This window comes from Lactuca saligna, chromosome 2, assembly GCF_052625555.1.
Source record: "Lactuca saligna cultivar CGN05327 chromosome 2, ASM5262555v1, whole genome shotgun sequence".
In the NCBI taxonomy this organism is placed as follows: Eukaryota; Viridiplantae; Streptophyta; class Magnoliopsida; order Asterales; family Asteraceae; genus Lactuca; species Lactuca saligna.
In genome coordinates this window covers 125,039,748-125,054,746 of record NC_136418.1, presented here as the reverse complement: position 1 = coordinate 125,054,746, position 14,999 = coordinate 125,039,748, and the positions used below count along the sequence as shown (strand labels likewise).

At 31.6% G+C, this 14,999-nt stretch overlaps 1 protein-coding gene and 1 long non-coding RNA gene across 2 annotated transcripts; one reads left to right on the top strand and one right to left on the bottom strand.

Moving 5' to 3' along the window:
* Positions 1–699: 699 nt before the first annotated feature.
* LOC145031505 (uncharacterized) lies at positions 700–4,259 on the bottom strand. Its single transcript, XR_013676952.1, has 4 exons — positions 3,967–4,259; positions 3,094–3,307; positions 1,288–1,404; positions 700–848 (listed from the first exon to the last, which is right to left on the bottom strand). It is a non-coding gene; the product is annotated as an uncharacterized LOC145031505 (long non-coding RNA).
* A 3,731-nt stretch (positions 4,260–7,990) lies between these two features.
* On the top strand, positions 7,991–14,784 carry LOC145031503 (wall-associated receptor kinase-like 8). The gene is made up of 2 exons (XM_078980078.1): positions 7,991–9,560; positions 13,463–14,784. The coding sequence occupies exons 1-2, from the start codon at positions 8,135–8,137 to the stop codon at positions 14,623–14,625; spliced, it is 2,589 nt and encodes an 862-aa protein (XP_078836204.1). The 5' UTR covers positions 7,991–8,134; the 3' UTR covers positions 14,626–14,784.
* The last annotated feature ends 215 nt before the right edge of the window (positions 14,785–14,999 follow it).

Here is a 14,999-nt window from a genome sequence, read left to right as displayed (position 1 = left end):
AATCAAATTAAAGAATAACAATCGATTAAAACACAACCAAATGAAACACAAATTAACTTTTTTCATTATAACCTAATAATTACAATATACTAAGCATTATTTAAATGTGTTTAAACTTAATGACAATATAATATTTAGACTTTAGTTATACACATTGGGCGGACGACAAATGAGTTTAATTGGTCCAAAAAAGCTTTACATCAACACCGGGGTTAAAAAGTCCATTACATGAAGACCCGGATGTCCAAGTCTATTATGCCAAAACGATGAATTAGCGGAAATAAAAAAAAAAAGATAAACGTGGAGTGAGAGCAGGAACGTTGATTGGATAAAGATCCGTAGTGCTATTGTGCCTCGTTAGGAGTTTCCCACTCTTGTAGTCCTTCATAGATAAACCATAAGGGTCAAATTCAACAGATACAAGATTATCACAAGTAAATTTTTGTACGGAGACGAGGTTTTTAACAATGCCAGGTGTGTAAAGTATGTTTTTCATATGGATAGCCTCATGCTTACATTTCATTATCATAATAACACCGGATTTCATTTATTTACCAAAAGAAACAATAAGTAACTTTCATTTTAGCCAAAGAAACAATAACTAATTTGCAACTTATAAAATGTTTACAAGTGTTTTTTTTAACAGTTCATATATAAATATTAGACAAGAACATCTGAGAGCTGGAACAATTAAAGTAAAGAGGTCAAATACATGTGAAAATAAAGAAACATCATATTGTGGGGTGAACAATATCTAATAGATTGGACTTTCCTTTTGGACTTGGAGTATTCAGATCTAGCCACCAACTTGTTTTCTTCATTCAAAAAATTAGCCAGCCGATGACAAGCTTCAATAAATATAAACCAGAAAATGAAAAATATTTGAGAAATAACAGAAGACAAATCAGCAAAGTAGAATGATAGGGGATTGTGGGAACGGGCAAATTCTTGGTTGTTATAAGGTTGCAACCATAATTATATTTCTTCTATGTGCAATTTACCATTGAAAAACAAATTGAGATCATATGCATTATGCATGGAAAAATGGTATTTTTCTCAAAACAAAGGTTATTTTTACATCGGTTAAGTCGTCTACCAGACGGGTATAATTTTATATTAAGGATATAACTTTAATTTTAAAGAATATTTGTCAATTCAATCTGAACCATAGCATACAAAAAAAATATAGAAAAAGGTGGATGTTATGGAATTTGGACTAAGAGAATAGAAAAATATGTGACTATTTGTTGCACTAAGTTTATATATTACAAATATGAAAATACATACCTCGTAAAGTCAAACCCAATTCTTCATCATACTCATCAAGACCTACAAATCTCGAGTGACCTCATGATGTGGCAGTCATTGGCAAAAATGGATGGAATGAAAAACCACTAACAGGATCTACATCAAATGCATATCATTAGCTTTGTTTGTATTAAGTGTTGTCTGGATAAATAGTGTTTTCAAAAAAATATTTGAGAAAAGTAGTATTTGATGCCGATTGAAAGATGGATACCTATTCACCCGTTTGAAGATCATAGGATTGTTCATTATTTTGATAAAACCAAATTGTCCAATTGGACAAATTGCATTGGACTATTTGGTTCGGATATTCAGATTTTTGGATTAGTTTTCAACAAAACTGAATTACTATTTTGGATTTCGGATTGGTTTTGGTTTATAAAATATGAACCGAATAATCCAAAAAAAAAAACGAATAACAATTTATTATTTATTTATTTTTAATATAAGTATAACTATTTATTAATTTTTTAATTTATTTTTTCAAATAAGATCAAAAAGTTTCATCTAATAAAAAACGTTAATATGTATTTTCTCTTAAAAGTTCTTTATCTATTAAATATTAAACTATAATATACATTCTTAGTAGTTTATAAATTTTAAATCACAATTAAATATTTTTTTTGTTTCTTCTATAAAAATTAGATAATATTATAATTATATGTTATTTTAAAATGTTTTACTTTTTGAAAACCGAATTATAAAAATCGATCCAACCAAATTATAATTGGATTGGATCAGATCGGATTTGAATTTAGTTTGGATTATTCGGATCCATATTTTGGAAACGGAAATCAATTTGGATTTACTTAATTGGATCGGATCGAACCGATCCATCCAAACGAACACCCCTAGAAGATCATACATATATATTACATTTTTTTTCATAATAAAATTATATTATGAAAAATGATATAAAAATTATAAAGAAATTTTATAATAAAAATAAATTTTTTTTAAATAACCTATCCACCAGTAGTCCGGTAACAAGAAATCGACTAAAACTGTATCCATTAATTAGTCATCTCTGATGACCATTCTACCCCTAGTCGTTTTTGGCTAGGTAAATGATGTTAGTGAAAACTCATTGACATGCGTGACATTTACTGACACATAAAACAAAATTGGTTGGTATTTATGGTGATGTCCTTAGAGTACATTACTATTATCTAGGGTTAAAATTGGTACTTTGATGGAATCATGTACGTCCACTTTTTATTTCACTTTTTAATAATCTTATAATTTTATTCCATATATATATATATATATATATATATATATATATATATATATATATATATATATATATATATATATATATAACTAATTATTGTACATCTATCGTATGCTTTGAGAACGATAAAGAAAATATGTTGTTTGATAATATAAATACGTTCAATCTTACATAACTATTGTCATTAACACACATTCTCACTCATTAAATCATCTATAAGGTTATTGTACACTTATTAATATTATTTTCATTTCTGTCAGAATGTTGTAGAATGTTTTATTGGATCGTATTCTGTCAGAATGAAAATGAGTGAAAAACGACGTGTGAGAACAAAAAGAAAATAATAATTAACGAGAATGAATGAAAATGATGATATTTTTGAAAGGTTGAACGTATTCATATTGCTAAACAACTTATTCTTTTATTAATTCCCGTAGCATATGATATATATATATATATATATATATATATATATATATATATATATATATATATATATATAATGAAAAGAAATTTAATTGCATTAAAATGACCACAGATGATTAACATCATACCTTTCGTCCCCCGGTGTAAAGATTGTTTCCATTTTGGCGAATTGAACCGGAGGGCAAAACGATCATTTTTTTAACCATGAATATCGAATATTCGGATGCATTTGTTTCAGCCTATGGTTTCAAGGCTTTCTCAGGTTTGGTCAATGTTTTGCTACCTAATTGTACGTGTGTATAATGAATTACATAAGTACAATGTTATATCTGTGTAGGGTACCTGCACAACATACTTTCATTAAATGCTCAAAATAGCAACATACTTTCAAAATCAAGTATGCAAATAGGCAAAAGTAAAAAAAATCATTAAAAAAAATAGTAAAATCACGCAAGGAGTGTTAATTATTTATAGTTTAAAATGCTTTAAATAGGAACATACTTTCACACACACACACACACACATAAATCCTATAACACATACCATTCTAGCTATGTAGAGTTCTTTGCTATTTTCCCTCAGTTTTCCATATTCGCAGTATACAATATGTTCATCTAAAATTTGTATCAAAATTTTGTTTACAGTAACTACTAAAAGGGCATCTAAAAGTTTTTTCAAGAATTCAATATGCTATGTTAGCCTACACAAAAATTTTCCCTTAGGCTTAAGGTTCATAGGAGAAGCGTGTCTTTCCAGTAGCATAAACGAGTAACATAATATGCAAACCTACCTATCTAGTCATGAAGCACTTGAGAATATCAATAAAATGATAAATTTCTTGGGTAGAAAGATCAAATATGGTTAGACACAAGGTGTAACACACACAAAACCTTTATCATGTGCTACTGGTATGTTGAAAATGCCATAATACCTTTTTCCTAGGTCCTGTAACAGTAGGTGATAGCAAAATTGTTATTGGTATGTTGAAAATGCCATAATACCTCTAACCCATGATCAGAAGGTTGTGCTTTCTCCAATGGTCTTTAGACTTACAAGGCTTCTACAACCATGTTTCTTCCCCAACAAAGTCACCTTGCCAAAAAAATCTTCAAATTGGAAACAGATAAAACATTTTGAGACTCTAGTTTCCAAACAAAATGCACGCTTGGGTTCTTGATATACGAATCACTGCACAAAAGAAAAGATCAAACTTCAAAGAAACTAAGGTGTAGGAGCAAAAAAGGAAGGACATAGGGTTATGATGTGGACAATACAAATTAACATTACCGAAAAGGTGAGCATCCAACGCTTATATTATTAGCAACTAATTTTAATGCCAATGTTATATTAATCCCACTAAATGATGAAAAACTTAATCTAACCAATTATAATTCATCTATATATCCAAATTGTATGTTCAACAATACCATCATTAATGGTTGCAATTAGCTCCAAACTTGATAAGACCATTTGTTTCACCAAAAGAAGACATCATGCCAATTCTAATCCCATGTCACCATGTTTGTGAGTAGACTATTGATGGTAAGCTCATTTGTGTTTTAGTTTCACTGTGTTGATCTTCGTCTTGAGGTTTTGTGGGCAGTATAGTAAAGAGTTAAATTCTCAAGTCTAAATTGAGTAAGATTAAAAAGCGGATTATTTAGTACCTATATAGAGATATCCACACACATTTTAAGTAAAATATATGTTTATTCTTTGTTGAAAGTAGTTGGCGATCATCGATACTTTGAGAAAATCCTTAACGATGCATAGTGATGCCATTGATTTACGAATTAGGATAAAACTTACAGGTAACATGGCATTCTTACTCTCTAAACGAAATCAAGGAAGTCGGAAGAAATGTCATGATGGTAAAAGAATTCAAGGAATACCTTATAAGCATAGACGTCGGCGAGAATGTTGCCCCAACCATCAACAAATGCTTAATCCCACAACCTACCACCAAGATTCTTACAACAAAAATCGTAGAAGCGGAAGAGAAGAGATAAATTAACAGTAACAACATCAGATTAAAAACATGAATTAAAGCATACCTTAGATGGCTTTTCTTCAAAGGGAAAAAAAAATTTCAGTTGATTTGTGGTACATGATTATCATAGGCTTGAAGCAATTAGAATGAAATCGAACTTTTATATAGACGGGACAGTTGAGTGCGATGAAGAAGGAAGATCATGGGGGTGGATTCAACGGTTTCCTGCATAAAACCAATTAGGAAACCGATTAGAGAAGTGGAGTCGATCATGCGGGATGCTTCTAGATATTTGACAAAGAAGGCTTCGTATTTGCCGACCCTCCTCCTTCTTGTCCCCAAGTTGCTTCCATATTTGTCATCGGAAACCGATTGCTAGAACTACACAACAACCGTAAATATTGAGTTTAAACGGATGAGATTTAATGTTTCAAGATTTTGAACGGCTGTGATATGGATTACGGTTTTCCAGTCACCGTTCGTTCAAAGTATAAATAATTTTATGTTGTTAATTTTCATTATATTTGTAACACCCAAAGTTTTGAAGGCCAAGAAAGGAAAGAAAAGCCCTAATTTTAAGGGTAGACTCGGCGAGTCCAAGGAGGGACTCGGCGAGTCCGAGCGGGATCCAAGTCGAGGAGTAAGCGACCGACTCGGCGACTCGGCCAAGGTGACTCGCCGAGTCTGGTCTGAACGGGGAAAACCCTAATCCCGGGAGTTGTACCCTATTTAAAGGGTGTTATATCCCTCCCTCAGCCCCCATATCACCCTAGAGAACCAGTGTGCCCTTGATTTCGTAAGAACTTCCATTATTTGAGAGATAAAGCTTGGAGGAAGGAATTTTGGGGAAAGGAACTTGAAGATCAAGTGGGTTGCTTCAAAAGGAGGAGGTGTAGATCCGAGATCTACTTCATTGGTATTAATCTTGGAGGTAACAAGCTGCTATTTTCCCTTCTTTGCACCTAGATCTATGTGTGTATTTGGGCATTTATGGCATTTGAGTGACCTTTCGAGCTAGGGGTTCAGATCTAAGGTTGTTACCTCAGATCCATGCTTATTTTGATCTAAAACCCCGTAAAGTATCAGCCCTTGAATTTATTTTGAAGCTCCTTGGCCTTAAACCCTAGTTTATGGCATATTTTGCCTAGATCTCATTCTTTACACGTAAAGTTTGCAACTTTACGTGTGGAATAGGCTTGGGAAGGGTAGATCTACAACTTGGAGTCCATGCATGACTCAAAAGTCCTCTGCACGTAAGGAGAACTGAAGGGACTCGACGAGTCCTTTGAGTGGACTCGGCGAGTAGCATGAAGTTGTAGAGAAACTCGACGAGTAGGATGAACAACTCGTCGAGTCGTATGAAGATTGCCTTGTACTCGGCGAGTCTGTTCTTGGACTCGGCGAGTCAGGTCGCGAAACCCCAAACCCTTCAAGTTTAGACTCGAATCAGTGAGTCTGGTGGAGACTCAGTGAGTTGGATAGGTCAGGACTCAGAAATCGGTAGACTCGGTGAGTCATGGACTGACTCGGCGAGTCGAGTCGCGAATAGAGGGAATCAGATCATTTTGAACTCGGCGAGTCGGTAGGGTGACTCGGCGAGTAGGGTTGACCTGGAAGGTTGACTTTGACCAGGACCTTGACCTTGGACCAGGGTTGACTTGGTTGTCTTTCGGGGGTCAGTTAGACTCAGTGTTGCATTGATATTGGTAGTTCGGGGAGCAAGGGGAGCAGGAGTTCCGTGAGTTGTCGGGCAGCAGCTAGTGAGATCATCAGCAAGTTCAGCCAATACAGGTGAGTTTCCCTTTGTGTGAATGGGTCTAAGGCCACAATGCCGGTCCATGTAGTTATGAGTAGAAGACCCGGGGGTTAGCCCTAGGCACAGTATGGTAGTATGATTTTCAGGACTAGGTCCAATAATAGCGGGCGGGTGCCCAAAGAATTGTTTATATGATAGTTTATACTTGTTGTTTGTGTGATACATGTATGTGCCTGGTAGGGAGGTGGGTGTGGGCGAGGACCCATATCTCACCAATAGCAGAGTGTGGATGGGTTTCCACATCTCAATAGTCGCATAACAGGGGCGAGGCCCAAGTTAGGGAAGGAGTGAGGGTGGACTGGGCCCGTATCTCACTACCACTAGGAGTGTGGACGGGGTTCCATGACTCATCAGTAGCAGTTCATGGGCGAGGCCCAGGATAGGCAAGGTCTTAGGACAGAACCAGTTGTATGTGTTTAGTTATGTGTTGTGATATGTTTATGTGATATTAAATGTTAGCGGGCGAGGCCCTGTAACAGGCGGGGCCTAAGTAAAACAGATATGTATCCGAGCGAGGCTCGAAGCCAGGCGGGGCCTGGAGCGGTGGGGTCGTTGTAACAGGCGAGGCCCGAGGTAGGGGCGAGACCCAAGATAGCGGGCGTGGCCCAGTATGTGCAGTATGTGGTAGGGTGGGGAACTCACTAAGCTTCGTACTTACGGTTTTCAGTTTTGGTTTCAGATACTTCCGGTAGCGGAGTGAAGAACTCGAGGTGATCGCATGGCACACACCATAGATTAGACAGCCTGGGAATGTTTACTCTGATAATAAACATGTGTTTTGAAAACTTATACTCATATTATGTTTTGGAAACGATGATTTTAGTTTGAGTAGTGAATCATTAAAAGAAATTTTTGGTATTAAATTTTTGATCGTTACAATATTATTTAGCATCGAACAAGAAATCCTTTCTAACAAAAATCTTATTTTACTGAATTTTTTTTTATTTTATTTTATTTTTTTTTTTTTTGACAAAAGTTGCTCTGAAAAGACTGGCAGTTAAATAATATAATAACCAAATTTACCATGGAAGTAATTGTTGCGAAATTACAAGCGTAGACTTCATAACACGTCGTTTGTAAAATAATAGTTCAGCTACGATTTGGATATCGGAAATTCGTTAGAGTTGCAATTTTTCTATTAATATTAAACGAATAGAAAAATATTAAATATGTTGTTCTTATTCTAACCGGTTTGTTTTATTTGTGGAAAAGAAAGGGGAAAGTTTCAACCTGTTGAGTCAAGGTAAACCATGAATTAAATTTGTCCGTTAAATAGCGAACCTGGCAGCACAGTTGAGCACAGAATCAGAAATTCACTGAGATTTAATTATTAAAATATCCCTCCTTCCATTTTCCGCCTTGAATGGTTGGTAATAAAATGCAGCAGTTTCAAGTTTTGCATTTCCTTATCCTGATTTTGTTAACAACATTCACAAAAGCACAGAATTACATCCAGACGAGATGCGAGCGTAGCTGTGGCCAGGCCAATATTATTCGTTTCCCATTCGGGATTGGAATAAATTGTTCTCTGAACGAATGGTTCAACATTGAATGTAACTCACAGAGGGCTTATCTTCCTGCACTCAACAACGTGGAGGTGTTGAACGCGTATTACACACACCTCATTCTTAATGTCCCCATGATTTCTGATTGCAAGAACTCGCTCCACAACAGTAGTCTTGACTTAAGCAGAAGTCCTTTCCGTTATTCCCGATACAATAACATGCTCGTGTTTCAAGGGTGTGGCCATGCTGACATCATCATGGAGAACGGTACTATTGTTGGTGGTTGTTCAACAACTTGTCGCAAGGATAGTACTGTTAGTGACCTGAACAACTGCTTCGGCGTGGGTTGTTGCCAAACTACAATTGCTCATGATCTCCGGTGGTTTACATTGAATCGAACAAGCTTGGAAAGCCAGGATGGAGACGGAACCTTGTGTGGGTCTGCCTTCTTGATGTATAAGTATCGCCAACCGACTTTTGGTCCCCAATCTATTGGCCAGGACCACTCTTTTGTTCCTGTGTCGCTTTCTTTGAAAGGAAATGATACTTCAGTAGGATGCAACAATATGTGTGGGAATGTCTCGATTCGATATCCTTTCGGGATTGGAAGAAGCTGTTCAGGGAATGAATGGTTCACTATCGATTGTAACTCCTCGACACCATATTTATCGGCCCTCAACAATCTTGAGTTGTTGGATATAAAATCTGAAAGGTTCACTGTTAATGTCCCTATGATTTCGGATTGCGAGAATCCAATCCAGAATAGTAGTCTTGACCTAAACAGAAGTCCGTTTTACTTTTCCAAAAACGGTAACTTATTCGTTGTTGAAGGGTGTGGCAATGGCGTCATCATTAATGAGAATGGAGATATTAGCGGTGGTTGTTCAACTAGTTGTGGCAATGAGAGTGTTAGTGAAAGAAACAACTGTTTTGGCATCGGTTGTTGTGAAACTACAATGACTTATGATCTCAAATCGTTTACCTTGAATCTAACTGAATTGGTAGGATCACATGCTGGAAATGTAAGCTGCAGTAGGTCTGCCTTCTTGGTGGATAAGAATTCATACATGAAAGGAAGGTTTTCCAGTCAATCTACTGTGGAGGACCAGCGTTTTGTTCCAGTATCACTGGAATGGGGCTACATGGACGAAGGTGGAAACACAAAAGAAGACAAAAAATGCATAGATTGCGAATTTAAAGGGGGGCACTGTTACTATAAAGATGGCTTGGACTCGGATGTGACGTGTCTTTATGACAACAAAATATCACTGGGTGTTATTCTAGGTAAGGTATTCTTGATCTTGTTTTATTTTTAGTTTTTTTTCCTTAAAACATTAACCATTTGTTTTAATGTTTTATAATTAACCTCGTTTAGTTTACAACATTTCATCTATTGTTTAACTATTTTTTAATTTTTTAATTTTTATGATTTTTGAGTAATTAATTATGTAGCTCCTTTTAACGTCTAATATAAAATACTAATTACACAAATATTATATAATCTTATAATCGTTTTTTTATAATTAGAAATCATATACGTTTTTATCAGTTTTGTATTTTTGAAAAAATTCAATGGGGGTGGTTCTTGTGCCAACAAATTATAATCTCAGTGTGGGGGTGAAGTAAGGGATGGATAAATGGTGGCGGCTAGTCGGTGTGTAGCAGCAGCGAAGGTGATGTTTCATGTGTGACAGTTAAACGAAAAAATTAAGGTTTGCACGATAATAGAAAAATAAAATTATAATTTTGAAAACTTTTTCACTGCAGTCGGAAAAGTCAGGGATTGCCGGTGCCACCTGTGAGCCCCCTAAATCCACCATTGCCGAATGTAAGACTAGACTAGACGCATAATTTTGTCCAAACCGCTATTATGATTTTAATAATTTACTCATAATTATATTAAAATATTAAATATTATGATTTTTACTAATTACATTTATTCAAATGGATATATAAAACAATAACAAAGAAAATACTTTACACAGATAAAAATATTATTAAAAAGAGAAATTATGTAATATTAGTATCCTAAAATATCATTAAATTTTATCAAATGAAAATTAAATGTTATACATATCAACATTTAATTGGATAGGATGATATGTAAAAATAAAATGTAAAAGAATATTCAATTTCTCTATTAAAAATAGACAAAACCCTCAATATCAAATTCTAAACGATATAAAGATCATTCAGAACATCCATAACTAACTAATATTATAGATTACCTAATATATCAAATCAATAAAAAATATTATCTTTAAAAACTTCAATTAGTAGATAACATTTTTTATAACTAACCATTTATTCCATTTATTTGAAAGATTCTCTTGACCATCCTCTTACGAAGGTGTTTAGCAAAGTTTATGAAAAATCATCAATAATTTTCAATTTATAACTTATAACCTATAAGCTAATAAGATTTCTAAACTTATTGATTGTGACTTATTACATGTATGTATGACACCTGAATAAGCTATTCTTAACCAAACATTATTTTTAACTTACACAGATTTGGAATCGATAATAAGCAAAAAATTAGAATAACTAAGCTTAGCCGAACACCCTTTCTTAGTTTAACCGACCTAGATATATATATATATATATATATATATATATATATATATATATATATATATATATATATATATATATATATATATATATATATAGAGGTGGGTTAGGTTAATGTCGGACGGTCATATTTTCTGAGTCATGGGGGCGCAATCCTAACCATTTATTTTGGAGATAAAAAAAATATTTTTAAAACACAAAATAAATAAAAATTTTGAATTTTTTAAATATTATTTCCGTCATTTATTTTACCTAAAAAATAAAAAAAATTAAAAAAAAATACATTTTTTTCATAATGTACGGAAAAATTCTAATATAGTTTTATACTGTAAATACTCAAATCGAATTTTTAGAATGATAGAATATTATAGTAAAATATTAAATTATAAATATTCAAAAAATTCTAACAAAATATTATAATATTATAACAAATCTAACAATTCAAGTAAAATATTAGAATATTTTAATATATCTACAAATTTTAGTGGAATATTTTTAAAAACTCGATTTGATTATTTACAATGTAATATTTTATTAAAATATTTCACTCATATTTTAAAAAAATTTGTGATTTTTTGGATAAATTAAATAACGAAAATATTACTTAAAAAGAGAGTTTTTGGATTTTTTTCTTTTATTTTTCAATATGTATATATATATATATATATATATATATATATATATATATATATATATATATATATATATAGTTTCATTTGAAACAATGCTAATTTTATAAGACCGTAAAACGGAATCTAAAAATACTTTTAAATTGCAAAATAAAAGGAAAATTCTAAGATTCTTTTTTTAATCATTATATTCGTCATTTTATTTACCTAAAAAATACCATTTTTTAAAAAATACGTGAAATATTCAAATAAAATATCACACCGTAAATATTCTAATGTGCTTTTTCAAATGTTAGAAAATTTTAGTATTCCACTAGATTTGTCAGATTTGTAAAATATTATAATATTCTGCTATAATATGTAAACCAGTAATTCTATTATTTTTTTTTTTTTGGAAAATATAAATGACGAAAATGATATTTAAAAAAATCTAAAATTTTCAATTAGTTTACATTTTAAAAATATTTTTTATCTATAAAATTAGTGGTTAGGATTGCATCTCACGGTTTCACAAAATTAGACCGTTTCACATTAACCTAACACTGTGTGTGTATGTGTGTGTGTGTGTGTGTGTGTATATATATATATATATATATATATATATATATATATATATATATAGGTTCAGGTTCATTTGAGACCATTCTAATTTTGTGAGACCGTGAGACCAAATCTAAAAATAATTTTAAAATGCAACATAAATGGAAAAATCCAAAAATTCTTTTTTTTTTAAATATTATTTTCGGAACTTGAATTAACTAAAAAAAAATATAAAAAAATATTAAAAAAAAATAAAAAAAAAATTAAAAAAAATCCGTTTTTTTTTTTTTTTTGAAAAATATGTGAAATATTCTAAATAGAATATTACACTGACATATTCTAAAAAATAATTTTAAAATGCAAAATAAATGGAAAAATCTAAAAATTCTTTTTTTAAATATTATATTCGGAACTTGAATTAACTAAAAAAAATAAAAAAATTTCTATTTTTTTTTTGAAAAATACGTGAAATATTCTAAATATAATATTACACTGTACATATTCTAAAAATAATTTTAAAATGAAAAATAAATGGAAAAATCAAAAAATTCTTGTTTTAAATATTATTTTCGGAACATGAATTAACTAAAAAAATAAAAATAAATTAAAAAAATCCATCTCACGGTCTCACAAAATATAGGTGGTTTCAAATGAACATATATATATATATATATATATATATATATATATATATATATATATATATATATATATATATATATATATATATATATATATATATATATATATATATATATATATATATATGGTCGAAATTTATAGTTACATAAATAAAAAAAATAGAATTATTATTATTTTAATTTGCATATTAAATAAATTAAATTAATAGTAAACTACAATGGTTCGCCGGAATAGATGCCGGTGGTTTATGAAGGTGATTTATGGTTTTTTTGAGTTTCTTCATTACAGAATACAGAGGATGAATAGAAATGCACGTGAAAACAATCAGGGAAAAGTGAGGTAATTGGATGGCTAAGTGTGTGGGGTTTTAAATAAGCCCATTCTAATTTAAATAATTTTTATATAATAAACAAATAAATTAATTAATTTAATAACACTTATTAAGGGTATAATAGTCTTTTAACTTTTAGAAGGACCAAACACGTAACAAAATTAAAATGTAAAGACCGTCAAAGTTATAAAAAAAAAAAAAAAATTAGATACTAAAATGCAAATTACTCCAAACCACGTGGACTATCAAGTAGTTCAATTTCAAATTAATTAGTAAAAACAATAATATTATAAATAGAGGATATCATTTAGATGATAAAATGGAAATGTTATTAAATGAGGGTAAGTAATAAAATATATGTTCAAGTGATTGTAATATATTGCTAATAATGATGAATTATGTACCGTACAATATTGCATTTTAATTTTCTTATGTTTTGTTTTTATATTATATTTTCCTTTTTTTTCCAGGTGTTAGTATAAGCATAGGGTTGCTGTTGCTAATAGTGATGGGCTATGCATTGTACAAAATAATCAAGAAAACTAAAGCCAAGAGAAGGAAACAAAGGTTTTTTAAACGCAATGGTGGTATTCTTCTTAGACAACAACAAACAACTGATATTAGTTTAGTTGATAAAACCATTCTTTTCACCTCCAACGAATTAGATAAGGCCACCCACAATTTTAATGAGAACAGAATTCTTGGTCGAGGAGGTCAAGGTACAGTATATAAAGGCATGCTAGCTGATGGACGAATCATTGCAATCAAAAAATCAAAGGTGGTTGATGAAAGCCAACTAGAACAGTTCATCAATGAGGTGGTCATTCTTTCTCAAGTAAGTCATAGAAATGTCGTCAAACTACTGGGATGTTGCCTAGAGACCGAGGTGCCATTACTAGTCTCGGAGTTCATATCAAATGGTACATTATATGACCTTATTCATGATGAAACCGGTGAGTTTTTGTTCTCTTTGAACATGAGATTACAAATCGCTACAGAGGTTGCAGGGGCACTTTCGTACTTACATTCAGCAACCTCTATTCCAATATACCATAGGGACATCAAAACTACTAACATACTTTTGGATGAAAAGTATAGAGCCAAAGTTTCGGATTTTGGAACTTCGAGGTTAGTGTCAATAGATCAAACACACTTGACTACCTTAGTCAAAGGGACATTTGGTTACTTGGATCCAGAGTATTTCCAGTCGAGCCAGTTCACCGAGAAAAGTGATGTATATAGTTTTGGAGTTGTTTTGTTAGAACTTTTGACAAGGGAAAAACCAATTTCTTTAACTAGATTTGGTGAAAACAGAAGTTTAGCTTTACACTTCATGTTAGCCATGGAAGAAGGCCGGGCGATGTCTATTTTTGATGCAAGTGTTGTTAAAGAGGGTTCTAGGTCTGAGTTGTTGGCCATAGCTAACTTGGCAATGCAATGCTTGAATTTTAATGGTAGAAATAGGCCAACAATGAAAGAAGTTGCTTCTGAGTTAGAAGGAATCAGATTATCACATGTTCCCTCTACAGATGAACCTAATTTTGGACATGTGAAGCATTATGAGGAAGTAGCACTTATATATGGTGAGTCAACATCAACATCAATAACATTTTATCATAATCCTAGTCAATGAATACTGGTAAATTTTATGTTTGTATAATCACGTCTTAGTTTATGCTTTTATAATTGTGTGTTGATAAATAAGTTGTCTATGATAGTCAACAGTATGGTACAGACTATGTCTCTTTTTTCTTCCTTCGTCTATCTTAAAATTTAAATGTTATAAAGTCTATTTTGTATATGAAAGTCAATCTGTTGTACTGTTAATAAATACAATGTGTGTTTTGTGTATATATATATATATATATATATATATATATATATATATATATATATATATATATATATATCTAGAATGATTACTTAATAAATTAATAGATTTATTTGAAAACAATTTACAATATTTTAAAATTTCTTAAAATTCTCAAAACAACTGTTTTGATAAAA